Genomic DNA, 21,318 nt, shown 5'->3' with positions numbered 1-21,318 from the left:
GGTGCGTGTAACAGATGCGACAGAGCGGTCCGTTAAAGACGCAGATAATGATAGCATGTCCCAAAGCTTGGCTATCTTCTACTACACACTCAAAAGTGCATACTTTTTCTTCACCAAAAGAGTACATACTTTAAGGGCGTAGTAGAAGTAGGCGCATTGGAACGCAGCACAACACTACATTATCAAATATTCTGCCACTGATTCGAAAATCTGACAGGATCAGATAATAGAAGTACAGTTCAGGCATTTTTACTGATGTTTTTTTTTCTTTTCTATCTTTTTTTATAAAACTGAAATGCAAAATTACAAATATCTTGTTAAAAAAGTTCACAAATGATTGCTTACAAACAGCCTCTATGAACATTTAGCTTAATATTACTAATCTTAACAAATGCAATCGCCATAAAGCACTTTGTTCTTTACATTAAACCTATGAATTCCAGATTACATACACATGTATATCTGTATAAACACTGAAGACGGTAACAAACAGAGCAAAGGCTGTCCAAAGCAAAACATATGAAGGAAACCGTGAGGATGAATTTCTGGCTAACAGCATGGAGACAATCTAGAATACTGCATTCATTTCCTGTTTGACCCTTGACTTGAAGAGTCACATGACCTGAACTAACCACTGAGAAAACAGTGACTTTTTTTGACCTTACATCAAACTTTCACAAGGTGGTGCTAAATATATAAAACACATACACACACGTGGGGGGGGGGGGGGGGGGGTTGAGTAAACAATGACAGAATTTTCATTCTGAAAGTAAACTACTCCTTTAAGAAAGGAGGGCAAAATGGAATAATACCTCAACGCAACTCAAATTGGTTTATTGTTGTTTGTTTTATGGTTGTCTTTGGCTTAAAAGGGTTCACAATGTTTTGTTTCTTTTACATTTTATCAGCTCTTGCTTTCCCTGGGAATTGAAACCATGATCTTGGCATTGCTAGCACCATGCTCTACTATTTGAGCTACAGGAAAGCTATTGTAAAAGCTAACAAAAATGACATCAAGTGACAACAATGAATTAACATTCTATAAGAATCATAAGAAATCTGCATGTTAACAGATATGACAAATATGGCACAAATGTCGTAAACCTCAGTAAGGTGCTGCTGTCTCTACATGTACAATAAGCTGACAGATGTTGGAAGAGAGAAAGGCAAAGCTGCAAATAGCTAGAGTCATGTCCATCTGACATCTGTTGACCGTTTCAAGCACAGGGGTCCAGCAGCATCCCATCATGCAGCTTTTCTCTGTGCTTTCTGCTGCTCATCTGTAGGTCAGCGTGTGTGGTGGATCTGTGACAGGAGTCCTCCTCTGTGGAGTAAACGCCAGAGTCTCCGCTGCTGTGTGCGCTGGAGTCCTGATCCCCAGTGTGTGAGCGCTCATCCACCGCCACAGCGTCCAGCTCAGCACTGACCACGACCAGCGGCTCATACACAGACTCTGGAGACTCAGGAGCCAGCAGCTGCGGCTTCTCGGATTCATTTAACCACAGCTGAAGAGAGAGAGAGAGAGAGAGAGAGAGAGAACACACATGTATTTAAATGATAGGGTGACCAATCAACGAACAGAGGGCGGGCTGAGAGCCGTGACGTAGATGCTAAGCGCCGAATTTAAGATTGTAGTTTAGGTTTAGGTGAGGGAAATCTAAAACGTCAGCGGACATGGAGACACGGGATGCTATTCGCTCTGTTGTGGAGAATATTCCCGGCATTTGCCAACTGAAGCCGGAACAAGAAGAGTGTCTGGTTCACATTTTGAATGGAGGTGATGTTGTATGGAATTAGATTTGTGCCAAATAAAATGAATGTAATTTTTCTAGAAACTTATGAAAATATCAAGTGAAACTGAATAAAATGTCTTTGAAACTAAAAAATAAATAAATTACAGGCAAAATCTTTGACCTCGTTTTTAATACACTGCAGGTTTTGCAACTGTTTTCTCATCTTTCATTCGTTGATCTGTACTTACAAATGCACTTCCAGAGTTTTCATTCACGCTTCTAAAGTTTTCGCCATTTATTCTGAAGTTTTCGTCGCCATTCTGACACAAAGCTCTCGTGGGGTGGGGTTAACAGCGGTGTGTTCTCATTGGCTACTGAGTGTTTGATTGACAGCTTCTTGACCTGGAAGTGAAGGCGTCAGTATCGTTGCGCCTGTGTGGATGTGAGCATCTGTTAGCGGCTTCCTATTTCATTTTAATGATATAAAATGATATATAAAGACTTTTTATTATTATTTTATCAGTATTTTTCTGCTGCTACACTACATTGATGAGATGATTTCTTAGGAATAGCACAGATGAATGATATAATCATCATGATCATCAATCATCGTTGTTATCAGGATACTCACGGTAAGTGTTCTTGATTTAGTCCAATCACAGGACCTGGTTATCTACACATAGTTACAGACTTACAAACAAACTTTGACAAATAATGCCTAAATATATATCCAAATGCAAAACCTAATACATGCAAATAATTATGACTGAAAACAGTTTCCAGCAACTAGGGTATACACAGTGCCATCTAATGGTTACACAGCGGTATTACAGATGATTAATGGTACATAACTTTGAGGTATTTTAGTACCAAGTTAATACTAATATATATATTAAATAATTATATTGTGTATTTATTTGTTTGAAATATTTTAAGTTTGAAATGTGCCATGGGAGTTCAAAGCAGTTTGTATTGTTAGACTATGATACATGTCCTTTCTCTGTTTCCAGAGAGAAGAGCAACTCTTCCATGAACTTCTGATGCTGACCCAGAGGATGTAGTGATAGCACCAGAGATCCACTGCCCTCATCAGATAAGAATCTTATTGTGTTCAGACACATCACCTTTGAATGACTGGGATCTTGATCTTCAGGCACCTGATATTATGCAAATATTTGTACTTCTTTGGAGCTCTAGATAAAACAAACACTGTACACAAGAGGTTGCACTTTATTCTTATTAGTCTATGCTGATCTTGGATTGGCATACCAACAGCATGTGATTGTTAAGGGGATAGTTCAAAAATAAAAATATATATTTTTAATTTTACTCACCCTCATGCTGTCTCAAATGCATATTACTGTACTTTCTTTCTACTGGACAGGTAAACACAAGTTAAGATTTTTAGGCAAATAATTAATCTCTGTGAGTCCTAAAGATGCTTTAAAAACCACACACAGCGACCATGACCGTAATCCATCTGACCTTAGTTTTTAAATCAGTATCTTTTGAAGTGAAACAACAGATAAGAAAAACACTAATAATATAAACTTTTGACTATTAATAATCACTTCCACTCAACTGTCAAATGTGCATGGGTTACAGTTCACTTGTGTGATGTGGATTCTCAGAAATGGATTATTTTCTTAAAAATCTTTGCATCAAGAAAGTTATATACATCTGGAATAGCATGAAGGTGAGTAAATGAAAGAATTTTCTTTTTTTGGCGTGGACTATCCCTGTAAAGACTGATATTGCACTCCAGTACATTACATACTCATTCACTGTTTTGTAACTTGTACTGTAACAGGAACTGTTGAAAGGATCATTGCAGTGTTTAAAACATATGAATTTTAAACATTCTGTATGTTATGTTCTTGTGCATTTTGTGTGGTAATGTAAATTATAATAATACTGTGCATTATGTATATATGCAGTTAGTGTTTTGTGGATTCTGGTCTTTCCTGTCACAACATAATTGCATCAAAGACTTTCACTTTGATACTTGTGTATATGCTATAGTGACAAAGAATGTCAATTTATTTGAATTAATTCATATTTTCATTTACATTCATTCAACTGGTTTATAAAAGTCACACTTGAAAGAGTTGATGATTGTTAAAAATGTATTTCCAATTTTAAATGTTAGATGATGTTAACTAAAAATTATCAGCATGATAAAAACAATTGGCAGCAAGAACATTGTTTGTGTGGGATATGTAATGAAACGAGCTTGATTGCCTGGTTGGAGTGAGACTTTCTTGATGTCTGAATATATCACAGGATAGTATTGTATTTCAAATGTAACAGCTCAACCTAATTAGACCCTACAATGCAAAAGAATCAAGAGCAATAAACACATATAATAAGAGAACACTGGACATTATACAATATTTCCAGTATTACAGTACTTTAATAATTAAACCTCAATATGACCTTTTTCTCTCGCGTTTTCTCATGCTCCTAAAAGCTTATGTTGACAGTAGTAGCAACAGATGAATACAGATTGAATTCAAAAACAAAACTCCTAACTTTATATCATTAAAATGAAATAGGAAGCCGCTAACAGACGCTCACATCCACACAGGCGCAACGATACTGACGCCTTCACTTCCAGGTCAAGAAGCTGTCAATCAAACACTCAGTAGCCAATGAGAACACACCGCTGTTAGCCCCGCCCCCACGAGAGCTTTGTGTCAGAATGGCGAACGAAAACTTCAGAAGCGTAAATGAAAACTCTGGAAGTGCATTTGTAAGTACAGATCAACGAATGAAAGATGAGAAAACAGTTACAAAACCTGCAGTGTATTAAAAACGAGGTCAAAGATTTTGCCTGTAATTTATTTATTTTTTAGTTTCAAAGACATTTTATTCAGTTTCACTTGATATTTTCATACGTTTCTTTAAAAATTACATTCATTTTATTTGGCACAAATCTAATTCCATAATGTTGTGGCCCTAAGTTTAATTTATCAACTGTTACCGATCATCAGCGAGAAACTGGGGAGGGCAAGGTTCGGCAAGGCGATAATTGTGGATGCGTAGATTTACTTCACATAATCTGCAAAAGTCGTTCACAGCCATCTTCACTCCGGTATTCCTCTCGATGGTTTTGTTTTCGCCGCATAACTGTGTTTACAGCAGAAGTTCGAGCCGGCCGAGCCGGCGCATAACATACGTCATAACCAACCGTTATGTGATTGGCTTACGGTACACCAAAGATTTTAAACTTCAGACAAGCGCCCGCCCACGAGAAAGTAAACGCTTGTCAATTATGCCCTTCCAGGCTCTGTCTACGAAGCAAAGCGAAGTAGCAGAGTTTGGTATTACCAGGCTAATGAAAGGTTAATGTGGCCTGAAATCTTCAGCATTTGTAGTTTGATGATTTTACAGGCTGTGTCCCTTCAAATAATTTCTTTTTTTTTTGTCTTCAAAAAGGAAAAACAAAGCAACTGTCCATTTATTACTTATTCGACCCTTCCCATGAACATAAAAAAACGAATGTTTTTTCATATTCTTTTTGTTTTGAATCATTTTTTGCTTTTGTTGTATTTCTATTAGATTCATTAGCGTGAACACTTTTGAACACTACGACCAATCAGCGCCATGTAAGAATCTGCTCAATAGCACTCAAATGTTAGCGGGAAATGGACATTTAAAAAAATTCAGTACCGAATGGTATCGCGGCCTGTACTTTTGACAACACTACAACAGAACACCTCAATCACTTAGGAGACATTCAGTACGTTTACATGAACAACAATATTCAGATTTTAACATGATTAAGACAATACTCTGATTAAGAGTCTACCATGTAAACAGAGATTTTTGATGACCTTAATCCGGCTAAAGTCATACTCGAAGTAAACACAAATCGAATTAAGACATTTGGAGTATACATATTTTAGTCGCATTATCTAAGTGCAGTATAGACATGTACACACCTTAATCACACTATTACCGATTTTTCACCACATTTTGTGACAGGATATACACAGCAGTGATCCACCGTTTAACGGCAAACAAAAGAGCATGGCTTCAACAGCGCCATCGTCTGTTTGCACGCATAGCATGACAAACAATTAACTGCACTTGAAGCTTTCAGTAAATTAAAAATGAAACACCCAAAACTGTATAATGGCACCATAACGAAGATGAACTATATGTATGTGTGAAATTCTGGAGGGGACATCGGATGGCGCAGCGTGGGGACGTAATGATGTGTGCCGTTAATTGATCTATGTACTATAACATGTAAAATGGGAACATGAAAGGGATATTCTAAAAGCAACTCATGTCAACAGCTTAATGTTGTCTTATTTAGAAAAAGGTAAATAATTAAATTACTGATGTCCATGTAAACGTAGTCAATCTTGTCTACCCCTGCTTCAGCGTCGAAACAACGGCGGACTGTTCACAGCTCACTCAGGGCGGGTCTACGATAAAACGGCCGTGTCAGTCAATAGTCAGGGAGCGACCTTCACAGAACTATGTCACTCTGCAAAGAATCTCAGAACAGCCTGATCTGAGAAAGTGATCATTATTATTGGGGATTTAAAAACAAATACGCACTGGGTGGATTTTTATCATTATAGGGTGGATGTGTACACACACTGCCAACACACATTTACCTTCAAATGACATGTAAAAGTGAATTTTGCATCCGATTACCCTTTTAAGACTGTGGGCAGGGATCCAAGGAAATGCTCTTGCCAAGGAAATTAATTGGTTTGCCTTCTATATTTCTGGGAGAACTTCTGTGCAATTAGGACATTTTTTCATTTTCTTCTGCTATAACAAAATGTGGGGTCCCTCAAGGATCTATATTGGGTCCAGTATTATTGAACATCTATATGCTGCCTCTGGCTGATATTTGTCAGAAACACAATCTCTATGCTGATGACACTCAGCTTTACCTCCCTTTAAAGGTTTTTGTTAAATGTGAGCCAAAATCATCACAATTAAAAGAACCAAAGACTTAAACTACTTCAGTCTGTGTGCACTGAATTTATTTAATACACGAGTTTCACAATTTGAGTTGAATTACTGAAATAAATGAACTTTTCCACGACATTCTAATTTATTGAGATGCACCTGTATAAGAAGTTATTTGTTTTTAAGGGTTTAAATGGGTTGGCACCCAACTTCTTCAGTTACACATGTCCTCTAGGCCATTAAGATCTGTACAGAGGTTTCAGTTAAATCTTGGTTAAAATCGAAAGGCAACCTCTGTTGCAGCTCCTCACTTATGGAGCAGCTTACCTCTTCATTTTAGATCTTGTGCTATTCTTGATGCATTTAAATATCATTTAAAGACAAATTTTTTCACTTGCATTTGACTCTACTTAATTTTGTATGATTTTGTATTTATTTTATAATCCTAGATTGTATGAATGTGTTAGGTCCTGGTATGTAAAGCCAACATGTGCTATATAAATAAATGTGATTGATTGATAAAAATGCACTTAACTGCAAGGGTAAACTTTTGATATACGACTAGAAGAGCAAGGAGCGCCCAGTTAAAGAAAAAACAAAAACAAAAACACTTGGAACAACAGAGAACCAGCTGATACAAAGAGCTGGATGAGAAACAAATTAAAACTAGAGATGCACTAATTGCAATGTTCTTGGCCGAATCCGATTTTTTGTAAGTGTGACCTGCCGATACAGATTTTGTTTCTAAGAACTATAATTGACAGAATATACAAACAAATATCTATGCAAATTTCAATGCAAAAAAGTATTTACATAATTATAAGAAATTATTAAACATTACAATTCCCCCAATCTGGAAGTTACAGCTCTTCCCTCCCTTAAACAACTCTCAAAATAAAGTGCTCTGTGACTGGAAAGAGGAAGAAATAGTTAACTTAAAATGAGCTGTATGTAACAAAACAGATGTCATTTCCCACTATGTTCATAAATGGTCATCCCCCCCCCCCCCCAACCTTAATAAACATCGAATTCTTACTTTGTTTCAGTTAATTCAGTTAGCATAATAAGAAACTGTAGAGTTGTTACCATTCAAATGAAATTATTATTAACAAACTCCATCTTCACGCTGCAGAAGAAACAGAAGCTGCATCTGAAGTGTTATTAGATGCATTTACACAGACAATTTGATGAAGCTAAGGTGCCATAAATGCATTTACACGGCAAAATTTCAAATACATAATGTTATAAGATTAATGTTTGACTTTTTTTAAACATAAATAAATGTTGAAAAAATGCAATGATACTTTTAAATATGACTAAACCACCAGTAGGTGGCGGCAAGTGTCTGTTTTAATGAGTGAGTCACTTATTCATTCATTCAACAGATTCATTCAAACGGCTGATTCATTCAGAAACGAGGCAAGTGACTGTCCTTATGAACGGGCCACTGAATCATTGACTCACTCGATTCGTTCAAAAAAGTGGATTCATTCAGTAACGATAACGAAACACCGCTGTGTTGCTTGGAGACACAACAGTTCTGCTGTGGCTTTGATTGGAACTATTTTCATCAGCGAAATTGAGCAAAAAGTGTCAATATTTTGTCTAAAATCTAAGTCACTTAATTTTAACTTCTTGTTTATTGAAATACTATTGTATAAAATCAGTGTCACACTGCAATCGTGTTGATATTGATATTCGGGGAAACATCATGGCCGTATAATGTTGCTTATCTAAATCATATTTTGTAAATATCTTTTTTTTTTCTGCCGCTGTATGCATCTGTTACTTTGTGTGTGCTGTCTCTCTCACACACTCACTCAGGCTGTGCAAGCCTCATCTGGCACGACAGAAATACATGATCAGTCGCTGTTTACACTGAATGCCTGCACCGCTTGCAATAAAAGGATCGGCTCGGAATCAGCTAGACGTGAGACTGACCCACTGCCAACACTGTCTTTATTCCTGTATAGAGCTGATAACTACTAAAATGCAGAAACTGACCTGAGACGCATCAAATGTATTTGAAACCGTACAATATCAGATGAATTTGAAGCAGGTAACAGAGTATAAATGTTCTGTACCTCCTGAATGTGATCCGGGAGCTGAATGGCTGGGCAGAAGGTGTTCTTGAGGAGCGGAAACATCTTCTTAAAGCAGAAGTACAGCAGCAGCAGCAGGAAGCACAGCAGCAGAGAAATCAGGAAGTACAGGAATATCTGCCAGTACGGCATCTGACCTGAAATCACACACAGCGTTCATTCGTAGTGTCACTGTATGTCACACACACATTCGTCTGACAGAAGATTCACTTGCCGCCGTAAGCACTGACTCTGCCTTATGTAACATCATCCATACATGTAGGGAATTAATGCTCATGAATGTGGATGTATAACCATGTAAATTACTTACAAGAACTCACAGGTATGAGTTTATGACATTTATTAAATGAATCGTTTTCCCAAAACGGTAGCCTTTACTAGGTACAGTGCCAGATGTTTGAGGTTAAGTCGTGCCGCTGGAGCACTGTTTTTTCTTTCTGTGGCTGCATGTTACACATATTTTCTTCAATCTGACATGATGTAATCGTGTGTGTGACGGAGCTGCTGACCTTCAGTGCGTGTGCAGTGTGTGTCGCTGAAGACACTGCTCTTCTCACTGAAGTCATCACGGCTCTGAACTCTCACACAGTACCACGTCTGTCTGTCCAGCTCAGTCAGCGTCACCACATTATTCTTCGTCTCCAGGACTTTAGCCGTCTGCAGGGACAGTCAGAGCAGGAAATGATGTCACTCAGCAGTGCCATCTACACAGTAATACTGCATTGAAAACACAGCAGTCACGGCCGTAAAATAAGAAGGTCCGTGAACACGACTGAATGCATCAGGTATTCTGAAATAACAATGAACTATACTTTCACTGCACTTATTATTCCTGCCTAGATTAACTGTTGATCAGCACACACTTTAACTGATGTGAACATATTTTGTTTTGTGGCACATCTCATGATATAATGAAACCATTCACCCGTGAGATGGGGAAACACTCAAACTCTCTGATGACTAAGCATCATTTGATGAGCAGCATCAGTGTCTATTTATGCTGCTATGCTACAATTACCCATCACACAGCACCGGTGAAACACAAACCTGCAGACTAGTGCGAGTTCACCTCTCAGTTAGTCTCGCGTAGATAGACCTTCAGACTGACAGACTGAAAAACTTCAAATAATGAATAAAACACAAGTTTAGTTTAGTTTATTTTCTTATATAGCACATTTCTACTGCCTTCAGAGCAGCCCAAAGTGCTGTACAATGCATTCCAGAAAAACCAAACATAACAATGACAAACACAGCATCTTAAAAAAGAAAACATACATTACGTCTCTGCTAAGTCAGATTCAAACACCATAAAATAAAAATGCTTCTTCAAACCCGTTTTAAAAGTGAACACTGAGGGGGCATCCCGAATGTCTAGAGGTAGATTATTCAATAGCCGAGGACCGGCAATCGAAAAGGCCCGATCCCCTTTTCGCTTAAGTCGGGACCGTGGTACCTGGAGCAATTGTTTGTCAACAGATCTCAAGTTCTTCACAGGTTTATGCAAATGAACCAGATCTGACAAATACAAAGGTGCGAGACCGTTTAAAATCAATCCGGTATGTAACAGGTAACCAATGCAAAGATGCTAAAATTGGAGTTATTCTATCCCTCTTTCTTCTACCAGTCAATAGTCTGACAGCAGCATTTTGGACAAGCTGTAATCGATTTACCAAAGACTGAGAAATTCCTAAATACACAACATTACAATAATCCAATCTTGATGATATAAAAGCATGGATGATTATCTCCAGATTTCTAAATGAGAGCATTGGTTTAATCTTAGATATTAACCTTAAATAGTAAAAACTAGTTTTCACCACAGTATTAACTTGAATGAATGAATGAGGCATTTATATAGCGCTTTCATGTGTATTGCAATACACCCAAAGCGCTTTACAATCGTGTGGGGGGGGGGGTTTGGTCTCTCCTCAACCACCACCAGTGTGCAGCATCCACTTGGATGATGCGACGGCAGCCACAGGACAACGGCGCCAGTGCGCTCACCACACACCAGCTACAGGTGGAGAGGAGAGAGAGATAGAGCCAATCATGTGGATGGGGATTATTAGGAGGCCATGATTGATAAGGGCCAGTGGAGGGAATCTGGCCAGGACACCGGGGTTACACCCCTACTCTTTACGATGAGTGTCATGGGATTTTTAATGACCACAGAGAGTCAGGACCTCGGTTTAACGTCTCATCTGAAAGGCGGTGTTTTTTACAGTATAGTGTCCCCGTCACTATACTGGGGCGTTAGGACCCACACAGACCACAGGATGAGCACCCCCTGCTGGCCTCACTAACACCTCTTCCAACAGCTACCTAGTTTTCCCAGGAGTCTCCCATCCAGCTACTGACCAGCTCAGCCCTGCTTAGCTTCAGTGGGTGACCGGTCTTGGGCTGCAGGGTGATATGGCTGTGACAATCAACTTTAATCAACTTGTTTGATTAAATTCAGCTCTGAGTCAAAAAATACACCCAGGTTTTTTGCGAATGGATGAATATTCCTAGAAAGAGGCCCCAAATAACTAGAAATAAGTGGCGAAGAGCTAAGAGGACCGAAAACAACCACATCTGTTTTACTCTCATTTAAGTGGAGAAAATTCTTAGCCATCCACTTGACGATTGTAGCACAAGACTTATCAACTGAGTGTAATGGGACAAACAACTGATTATCGTCAGTGTAACAGTGGTATGCAATCCCATGTTTCCTAAAAATATTCCCCAACAGTAGCATATATAGAGAAAACAGAATTGGACTTAATATGGACCCTTGTGGGAGCCCACAAGATAGAGGAACTGCAGAAGAAGAATGATTACCCACTGTAACCGATACAGACCTATTAGACAGATAAGAAGAAAACCACTGTAAAGCACTACCACTAATCCCAACCTCCTGCTGTAAACGATCTAACAAAATTCTATGGTGGATTGTATCAAAGGCGGCAGTTAAGTCGAGCAAAATTAAAATAGCAGAGTTACCAGAATCCAAAGTGAGCAAGAGGTCATTTGACACTTTAAGAAGAGCCGTTTCGGTGCTATGAGCACCAGCGATCTATTGATGATAGTCAGAACGGCTGGACCAATCACACCTAACACCTCTCTAAAGAGATGAGTTGGCATAAAATCCGCTGGAGAGGTAGACTGTTTTAATTTTAAAATTAACTCTATCAATTTATCAACATCAATTGAATAAAAATGCGTTAACTGAGCATTAACAGTCACCGAATTGGAAGATTCGGAGGCAAAGTAAATACTCGGAATAGATTCATATTAAACCTCAATCTTACTCCTAAAAAAAAAAAATCTAAAAACTTTGTGCATAACTCAGGGTTAACATCAGGAAATGATGATTTCTTGGGATTAACCACTTTATCAAATGAGTTAAACAACACTTTTGGATCATGAGGATTTTTAGAAATTAAATCTGAGAAATATTCAATTTTAGCTGTTTTAACAGCACACTGATAGGCCGACATGCAGTTGTTAAAAATCTCCTTGGAAACTTGTAACCTATCCGATCTCCATTTACGTTCTGCTTTACGGCACTCCCGCCTAAGTGCACGGGTATGATGGTTGAACCAAGGGTGTGAGCTCGATTTAAAGACTTTTGGTTTTAGTGGTGCAAGTAGATCTAAAATATTTGTACAAGTCTCATTAAACAACACAGTTAGATCCTCAGTATTGTGGCTATTAGATGGCACTTCTAACACTGTTCTAGCTGTGGACTCTAAATATGCATTGGAAAATTCCTCTGCAGTTGAGGAAGTTAATACTCGGGCGTAATATACATCATTGTGCTCACTTGAAAGTGAGTATGAGAGTAATATATTAAACATAACCAGCATATGATCAGACAAACAACTTTCAGTAATACTGAAGTTACATACTGGAAGTCCAAAAGATAAAACAAGATCAAATAGTATGTCCTTGTGTATGAGTAGGTCCATTAATATGTTGGACGAGGTCAAATAAATCATAAACTCCTTCACCAGATAATGGGTAGGGCAACATACATGAACATTAAAGTCACCCAAGATCAGTAATTTGTCCACAGTAGGAACTATATTAGACAGAAAAGTCCCGAACTCGTGAATAAAGTCCTTATTATATTTTGGAGGTCTATAAATAAGGACACAAGTCACAGAAATGGATAAATTAATTCTTAATATCTGCAGCTCGAATGTGGAATAATGCTGAGTGAGAGGAACTAGCCTACATTTAAAACTTTTTTTAAAAACAGTGGCCAAGCCTCCACCTCGACCCGCTAATCTTGGAGAATTGAAATAATCACAGTCCTCTGGTGTTAAATCTGCTAATGAATCCAACTCACCAGCGTTGAGCCACATTTCCGTCAAAAATAAGTCGTCCAGATCTTGAGATATAAAAGATTTGTTTAAAATAAACGATTTGTTACTGATGGATCTTGCATTTGCCATTGCCAATTTCACCTGCTGTGGGCCAGTAAACATGAGCGAATCCGCTGATTTAACGTATTCCAAGGACCGGAGGTTCCGAAAATCTACACCCCTCTTGTCATAACGATTGTCTTGATGATCGGCGAAAAGGGGCTGTTGTGACCGTAAGGAGTGGGATGAGACCGATAGGCCGCAGCTCCGACGCGCCACGGCAACCAAACAGCCTGCAGCTTCCAGGCCGAACTCGGTGTAACCATATCGATGAAAACCCACATCTCTTCTGCCTAGCAAGAAGACCGCTGCGTTTTCCTCTTTTCCTCTTTTCCACAAATACATTAAATTATAAATTAAAATGCTCCATCGGGACAAGACCACGGGAATCAGATAAGCCCTTTACACAATCTGACACGGCTGCGGTTGGAATTTAACTGCTGGTTTGTCTGGTCAGAGGAAAACTGGCCCCCGACTGAGCCTGGTTTCTCCCAAGGTTTTTCCTCTCCATTCTGTCTCGGAGGGAGTTTTGGTTCCTTGCCGCTGTCGCCTCTGGCTTGCTCAGTTGGGGGCACTTAATTTCTAGCGATTATCGTCGATTTGATTGCACAGATACTATTTAAACTAAACCGAGCTAGACAATGACATCTCTGAATTCAATAATGAAATGCCTTTAACTGAAAATTGAGTGTTTAATCTTATCATTATACATTACTGACACTCTATCCTCCAATTTGATACTGTTAAGTGCTTTGACACAATCTGTATTGTTAAAAGCGCTATATAAATTTACCGGTGTGTAAAACTCTCAGACGTATTTTAATGATTCTATGCCGCAAATATTTTACATACTTTTGAAAATCCAGCATTTAGTTGATCCCAATAAGCACTCGTCGTCACAGTTGTAAACACGACGGCTTTCTTCTTTCGTGAGGGGGTTTGGCGTCACGGCATCTTTGTTTCCAGGCGGAACGTTAAAGAACGCGACACACACGTCTCCCGGAAATCCTGTATAATTCAACCAATCCAATGACGACTTCAAAACTCCTGAAGTGTTTGCACTTGTGTGCCATATGCATCAGACTTTCAGCCAACGTTCCGTGGGTGTGACGTCTGAGGCTGAGACTACCTCTCAGTGTGCTGCGAGAAGCCCGATACCTCATTTGCTTTATACACACTTACTGAAAACGGTGAATATTTAAATAATAACGATCATCATTATACCTATTATTATGGGTAAACAAAAATACAAACTAAAATTTAAATAGTTTCTAAATATTTCATTTAACTTTCCCACATGTTCATAGACTATTGGAGCCCAGTGTGTGTGACAATAGTTTTAACTAAGCCTTTTGAGAGGAAAGAATCTGGTTTGAAATCAGAAATCACCATCTTTCTACAGGATGTGGTCATGTTACTTAAATCACTTCAAGATATCTTCAGTTTCAATCTCAGAAATGCTGCTGTGTTCACAGCTTCTACTAGTCCTCAGCAGACGCCACATTCAGACAGTATCCACACGCAGCTGCTGCTGAAACCCATGCGAGAGCTTTCAGCGCGAATGTGCACATATACCTGAGGCTCTTCAGAACGCTTCCAGTACTGGATGTGGTAGCTAAACCTGTTGTCCAGCAAAGTTTTCATGGACTGGTTAGTGCTGCTCAGAGGGTTGGTGATGATGATCTCTAGATCTCCTTCAACCGAGTTCAGCTTCACGCTGAAGGGAGGACCTAAAGCAGTTGAGAGCAGAAGAAAAGAACCGGGGTCAGCATCAAAGAATCAAACGCCAGTGGCCAGGAACAGACAGACAGACTACTGACAGAGAGACTGACAGACAGACTACTGACAAGACATACAGAGTACTGACAGAGTACTGAAACAGACTGACCGACTACTGACAAAGTACTGACACAGACAGACTGACTGACTACTGACAGACAAAGTATTGACACAGACAGACAGAGTACTGACAAGACAGACTACCGACAGACTTACAGACTACTGACAGAGAGAGTACTGACACAGACAGACAACCAGCCAGCCAGACAGACAGACAGCTCACCTTGTTTATAAGGACAGAATCTGATCTGGACAGACAGACAGAGACTGACAGACAAACAGACAGACCACTGACATACAGAGTACTGACACAGACAGACCACTGACAGACAGACAGACAGACAGACTACTAACTAGAGGTCGACCGATAGTGGATTTTACCGATAGCTAGGTTGGACCACACTGGCCGATACCGATTAATCAACCGATAGTTTTCAAAATGGATACTGAAAGAAAGTTAGTGCTTTACTATTTAAAAAACAAAACAAAAAAAAAAACAGTAGCAGTATTGAACCATACATAGTAAATAATATTAATATTTTTATTCATTTACAATATTGATCATTAAAGTTATTTCAGAGTTTGCTAATGTTAAAAGAAGAAACTTTAAAATTTTAAAAATGTAGCCTATTAGTTGCTAATAGTGAATGTTGAAATGAACACACTAACAAGGAACAATACTTCTAGAGTTTTCATTAATGCTACGAATGGACTCTTATTAAGTATTACCATTTAATTTCAACAATCATGCTTAGAGATGGCCATCTTTAAATATCTGCACAAGGCCATAGCATTAAAATGACATACATATGGATATTGTATGTGTACTCACACACTTTATATGCTATTTTTTAACACTTGATAATCATTGACATTCACAATGATTTGGGACAAATACAATGTAATTTAATAGAAAACTATGTGAATGGTGCTATGTGAAGACTACTGACAGAGAGAGTAAAAAGAACAAACAAAACAAAATTGGAAAGAACAAACCAAAGACCAAAGTCGTCTCCAATGTTATCTGAAACTCAACAGAGAGTACAGTCTGGCTGACTATCTGGTCTCGGTCAGGAATATAACTAACAGTCATTTACTGACGAAGTACAGACTGAGTGACCACCAGCTGGCCATAGAAAGAGGACGACATAAAAAGACGTGGTTACCTAAAGAAGAGCTAATCTGTAACGAACGTAGATCAGATTATTCCTGAGTTCCAGTCACTCCATGAAAATGACAAACTAGGAATATTACTTGGTAAAGGACCTACTTCCTCTTTGGTAGCACAACATATTTATAAATAGAGGTCGACCGATTCATCGGCACCGATAGTTGATTGCCTACTATCGGTTATCGGCAAAAATCCATGCTGATAGTTTTTCGGTTTGCAACCATTGCTGGAGTGGCTGAGAAGGGTCCGCTGGCATTATACAGTACAAGAGCGGCCTCTAGAGGCGGAAATCACGGACAGCACGTGTTGTTTATTTTGACACGTGACACTGCGCGCTGCACAGAGCGGGAAACTCCAGACACGCATTTAAATACAGCCAACAGAAAAGCCTGACGGAGAACAGAGCGCCATTCACATAGTTTTCTATTAAATTACATTGTATTTGTCCCAAATCGTTGTGAATGCATAATGACTTCATCCTAGGCTATAAATTATATATTGTGCTTTTTTCAGCAAAACGTTTGTCTTTCTGTGGCTCTAATAAAGTCTGTATGCTTCACGTAGAGAGCTGTAATAGATCGCGATTTCTCCTTCCGCTTGCTCTGTTTTTTTAAACACCGAACTTCAAACTCATTTATGCCACATTGTTCATTCTTGAAGCAAACTTATGTCCGTTTGGTGATTTAAATAAATGGTTTTAGACCGCCACTTGAATTGAACGCAAAGCGTCTGGTGTGTGTGTGTGTTTGTGTGTGTGTGATACCTCTGAGTTCTCCTAGACACAGCGCTGCGCTTTTGCCCGATGTGTGACTACATTTTTTTTTTTTTTTTTGGATTAGATAATTATCAATGCTATGGCCTTGTGTAGGTATTTAAAGATGGCCATCTGTAAGCATGCCTGTTGAAATTAAATGGTAACACTTAACAATAAGAGTCCATTCGTAGCATTAATGAAAACTGTAGAAGTATTGTTCCTTGTTAGTGTGTTCATTTCAACATTCACTATTAGCAACTAATAGGCTACATTTTTAAATTTTAAAAGTTTCTTCCTTTTAACATTAGCAAACTATGAAATAACTTTAATGATCAACGTAGTAAATAATATAAACATTTTTATTCATTTACAAAGTATGGTTCGGTATTGTTACTAGGTTTTTTTTTATTTTTATTTTTTATAAATAGTAAAGCATTAGCTTTCTTTCAGTATCCATTTTGAAAACTATCGGTTGATTAATCGGTATCGGCCAGTGTGGTCCAACTTAGCTATCGGTAAAATCCACTATCGGTCAACCTCTATTTATAAATGCCATAAACTAAGAAGTAAAGAATGAACACATCTGCATTAGTAGTAACATTAATGTTTATATAGATATATATGGATGCATTTTCTTTTGTTTATTTATGGATGTATATTTGTTTTGTTTTTATTCTGCTATGTACAATGCTTTGGCAATATGTATCCAAGTATGTCATGCCAATAAAGCAATATGAATTTAACTGAATTGAGTACTGACAGAGAGACAGACAGACAGACAGACTACTAACAGACAGACAGCTCACCATGTTCATCAGGACAGAATCTGATCTGGACCCAGCCGGAGGTCTGCTGTGACGTGTTGGCCCGCACACGCAGCAGATATAAGCCATTGTAATGCAGATCAGCTCCAGTGAAATCACAGCGATGCTCCAAAACATTGACACACACTGATGTCCAGTACTTCTCACTGTTCTTCTGTGTCCGAGGTCTGTCAGATAAAGGAGATGTGCTAGATGTGGTTGTGTGGGGCTCCAGGTCAGTTGGTCATCTGATCCTGGACAGATGAGTGTCTCAGGGAAACAACTGAACATCTCTTATTTAGAGTTCACTGAGGCATTAAAATGTCACCCCTCTTTCGGACATCCCAAGGTTTACTAGCTTCTGTTTTTGCCAAGCCCCAGCCTACATCCCTAATATACATTAAGAAGCATTTCCACGATCAGAGACACGTCTATGAGCAGCAGCGATGTTGTGTCACACATTAGACTGTGATCATGTGCTCGACCTCAAACTATTACAGAGTGTGTGATGTCTCATGACCTGTACAAACTATTAGCTGTATTTTTTCTTCACTTTAACAGCTGATTCAGTCACAAACCCAAATAAGCATGGACACACGGGTCACGTGCATGAAGCAAAGCATGAGCGAAGGCTCTTACTGTATATACTGCGCAGTAAAGGTGGCGGTCTGGTTGGCGGCGGTCTCGTGAGGCCAGTCCCACCGCAGCACATAACGGGTGTTGAGCGAGTCCATGCTGACATTCTCAGGACGCCTCAGATCTCCAAATCCTGCCAGACACACAGAGACAGCACACCCACGTATTTATATATCAATGGTCTTTTTATGTGGGCTAGTCACAATTATTTCGGTTTACCAAAACCTTAAGAGTGCCTGCCAGAATAACTACCAGTGATTTAGAAATTTTGCGAGCCCTGCACCTGCTTTACAAACATTCCAGTAAACACTGCTAATAGGGATCAGAAGTGAAAACAATCCAGATGAAAAGACACAGCGACTGAGAAGAGCTCGTGCCACAGGCATTACTGTTACAGCACGTCACATTAAAACACAGAGCCTTTCATCATTCTCCTGACGTCTGAACGTCAAACTGAAATGATTTGTTTTGGTCTTTTGGTGGAAATTCCCCAAACCGGAAGTGCCTCCCATAATCTAAAAGCAGCAGGCTCCCCAGATAGCAAGCACATTCGGGCCGATTCCAGCAGAAATGCGGCACTGCCGGCTCAGTCTCAGCATCGGTGATAATGTGACAGAGCCGTGCCGACTCTACAGAACACTTCTGAGTGACAGACAGCTCTTTCTCTATGGGCCGATCTCTACAGGGCAGGTCCACACTCAGTGTAGTCAGCTGCCTTCGGCCCGGGTTCGTTTAGTCACAGGCGGGCGCTGCTAGAATGAAGGAAATCAGTCACCGTTGCAGGATTGCCAAATCCACAGTTTTTGCATGAAATTGGGCTGATTTTAAACTGTTACGGAGGGTTGATTTTCTCTCGTGGGTTAAAGTTTGAAATATTGCATGAATTACATTTGACTGAAATGCTTGAATTGAAACGTTCTGATAAACTGTGGTAGATGTTAGGTTTTGTGAAGGATGGCCACTGATAGGAATCCTTTTAGCGGTTTATGATCAATCTGCATACATGTGACTGTAAAATATACTTTTAGAAATTGAAAAAAAAAGATCTCTCTATTTTTGGGGATTTTTTCGATAACGATAATTAGATGATATTTTGCAGAGTGTGTTATTGTGCTGATATCTGACTACCGTAGACAGCTGCAGTTTTTGATATTCTTCATATTCTGTGTGGTCAGTTCACATAATTGATAGAAATTCATCTTTTCATATAAGTTTAAATTGATTTTACCTTTTATGGGCAATTTTACTTTTAATAAAGCCATTTTGTTCCCTAAAAGTGTGCATCTTTTGAAACAAATTGTTATATTTAATCAGTCAATTAGCATAATAAGACATTTAGGCTGTTACCAAACAAATTAAACCAGTATCAACAAAATTAATGTTTGCAGAAGTTGCACCTGAAGTGACATTTAGATGCATTTACACACTGTTTAATGCAGCTCAGAGGGACATGGAGTGCTTTAACCTGCAGTTACAAATGCATAATGTTTTGATATTTTAAACATAAAACATTGAATACTGATATTTGAAATTATTTTAAAATGAAAAGATACTTTAAATGTGAAATTAAAACCGCCAGCAGGTGGCAGCGAGTCACTGTTAACAAGTGAGTCATTGTGACTGAACCGAATCATTTAACGGTTGATTCATTCAGGAACTAAACACCATCATCCTGTTGCTCAGAGACACAAAACAGTGCTGTGGCTGTTTGGAATGATTTTTTGTTGGCGAAATGGAACAAAAACAGGAAATATGGTGTCTAAAACATAAGTCTCTTAATATTAACGGTCCCCCAAATCACTTAGTGCATCGACTAACACAACATAGGTTATAAATCGTCAATTCGCTTAACTGTTTCTTTGTCGACGCTGTTTCAGAGCAATACTTGAAAATGACCACTAGGTGTCACCGGAGAGACGGGTGTCGAAATGTTTCGAAGCTTCGACTGCTTCAATGTTTCACGAAGCCTCGCTTTGCCCACCACTAAACAGAGCGAGGCGTGTCGGTACAGAGACACACATGGCGCTGTCAGATTATTAACTCACCCGCGGACGCGTTCAGCAGAAGCAGAGAACAGACGCTGAAGCAGCGGAGCGCCGTCATGTTCCGAGCATCGCGCTGCTGCTCTGTGTTTGAACACAGCGTTCTTTCGCTTCTGCTCGTGTCCACCACACAGGAAGTAGAGCTTCAGTCACGCGGAAGTGATGTTTGTTCGATGGCTCAGCTGTTCAGCGGCGGTATGGAAGGCCGTTAGGGCCAAAACGAATGGAGCTTGGAATTTGATGTTGATGAAATTTGCTCATTTTGTGGTCTTGAAGAAACAGCTGCCCTTTTATTGTGATTGTAGTATAACCAAAACATTTTGGCTTGATTTAAGTTTTTATATATATTTTTTATTGTTCTCTTTTGAATATGTTGTTAATTTCTTTATTTTATGTTCAAGATTTTTCACCCACAAGCAAAACCAGCTTAAATCTCCTGTTTGCATCTAAAAGTGTCTGCCAAATGAATAAATGTAAATGTGATTTTTGGAAATGCTTTTTTGTGCCTTGGGCAAAAATGCTCAAAGCTGCTTATTTTTTTAAGTTTATTTCTTCAAGGTACTACTATAATATAAATGCATGCATATGCACTGAACAAAATTATAAACGCAACACACATAACAAACTTGAACGAAATCACATCCTCAATGACTTTTGGTCTTTCTCTGGATGCTCTTGCTGGCTCTGGGCTCACTGAGGATGAAGAGACCACGCCAGCATCCGGTCCAGATGATGAGGGCAGGTGCAGTGATGAAGCGTCTCATGGCACTGGAACATTTCTAGGATGCTGCTGTGGACTTCTCCATCCTCACCAGTCTGTGAACATTTCAGATCCTGCAAAAATGCACAAATATAATACAAAACCAGTCATTTTAACAGCACAATATCATTTGA

The 21,318-nt window shown here is 39.0% G+C and overlaps 1 protein-coding gene across 1 annotated transcript; it reads right to left on the bottom strand.

Annotated features, from left to right (window-relative positions):
• Positions 1-828: 828 nt before the first annotated feature.
• LOC131546758 (interferon alpha/beta receptor 1a-like) lies at positions 829-20,585 on the bottom strand. The gene is made up of 7 exons (XM_058786627.1): positions 20,428-20,585; positions 18,386-18,515; positions 17,750-17,934; positions 14,755-14,909; positions 9,280-9,427; positions 8,753-8,907; positions 829-1,505 (listed from the first exon to the last, which is right to left on the bottom strand). Exons 1-7 carry the CDS (start codon positions 20,483-20,485, stop codon positions 1,218-1,220), a joined length of 1,119 nt encoding a protein of 372 aa, XP_058642610.1. The 5' UTR covers positions 20,486-20,585; the 3' UTR covers positions 829-1,217.
• Between the last annotated feature and the right edge of the window lie 733 nt (positions 20,586-21,318).

Source organism: Onychostoma macrolepis, chromosome 09, assembly GCF_012432095.1.
Source record: "Onychostoma macrolepis isolate SWU-2019 chromosome 09, ASM1243209v1, whole genome shotgun sequence".
Classification (NCBI taxonomy): domain Eukaryota; kingdom Metazoa; phylum Chordata; class Actinopteri; order Cypriniformes; family Cyprinidae; genus Onychostoma; species Onychostoma macrolepis.
Note: the sequence above shows the minus strand (reverse complement) of the source record. Positions and strands in the feature narration are given on the sequence as shown.

Bases quoted from the DNA above. Each gene is read 5' to 3' on its own strand.
- LOC131546758 (XM_058786627.1), bottom strand. From the start codon at position 20,485: ATGACGGCGCTCCGCTGCTTCAGCGTCTGTTCTCTGCTTCTGCTGAAC. The intron at 9,428-14,754 runs GTATATGTGCAC...CTGTCCCTGCAG, and splicing joins AGCGTTCTGAAGAGCCTCAG to ACGGCTAAAGTCCTGGAGAC. The intron at 1,506-8,752 runs GTACAGAACATT...CTCTCTCTTCAG, and splicing joins TCCCGGATCACATTCAGGAG to CTGTGGTTAAATGAATCCGA.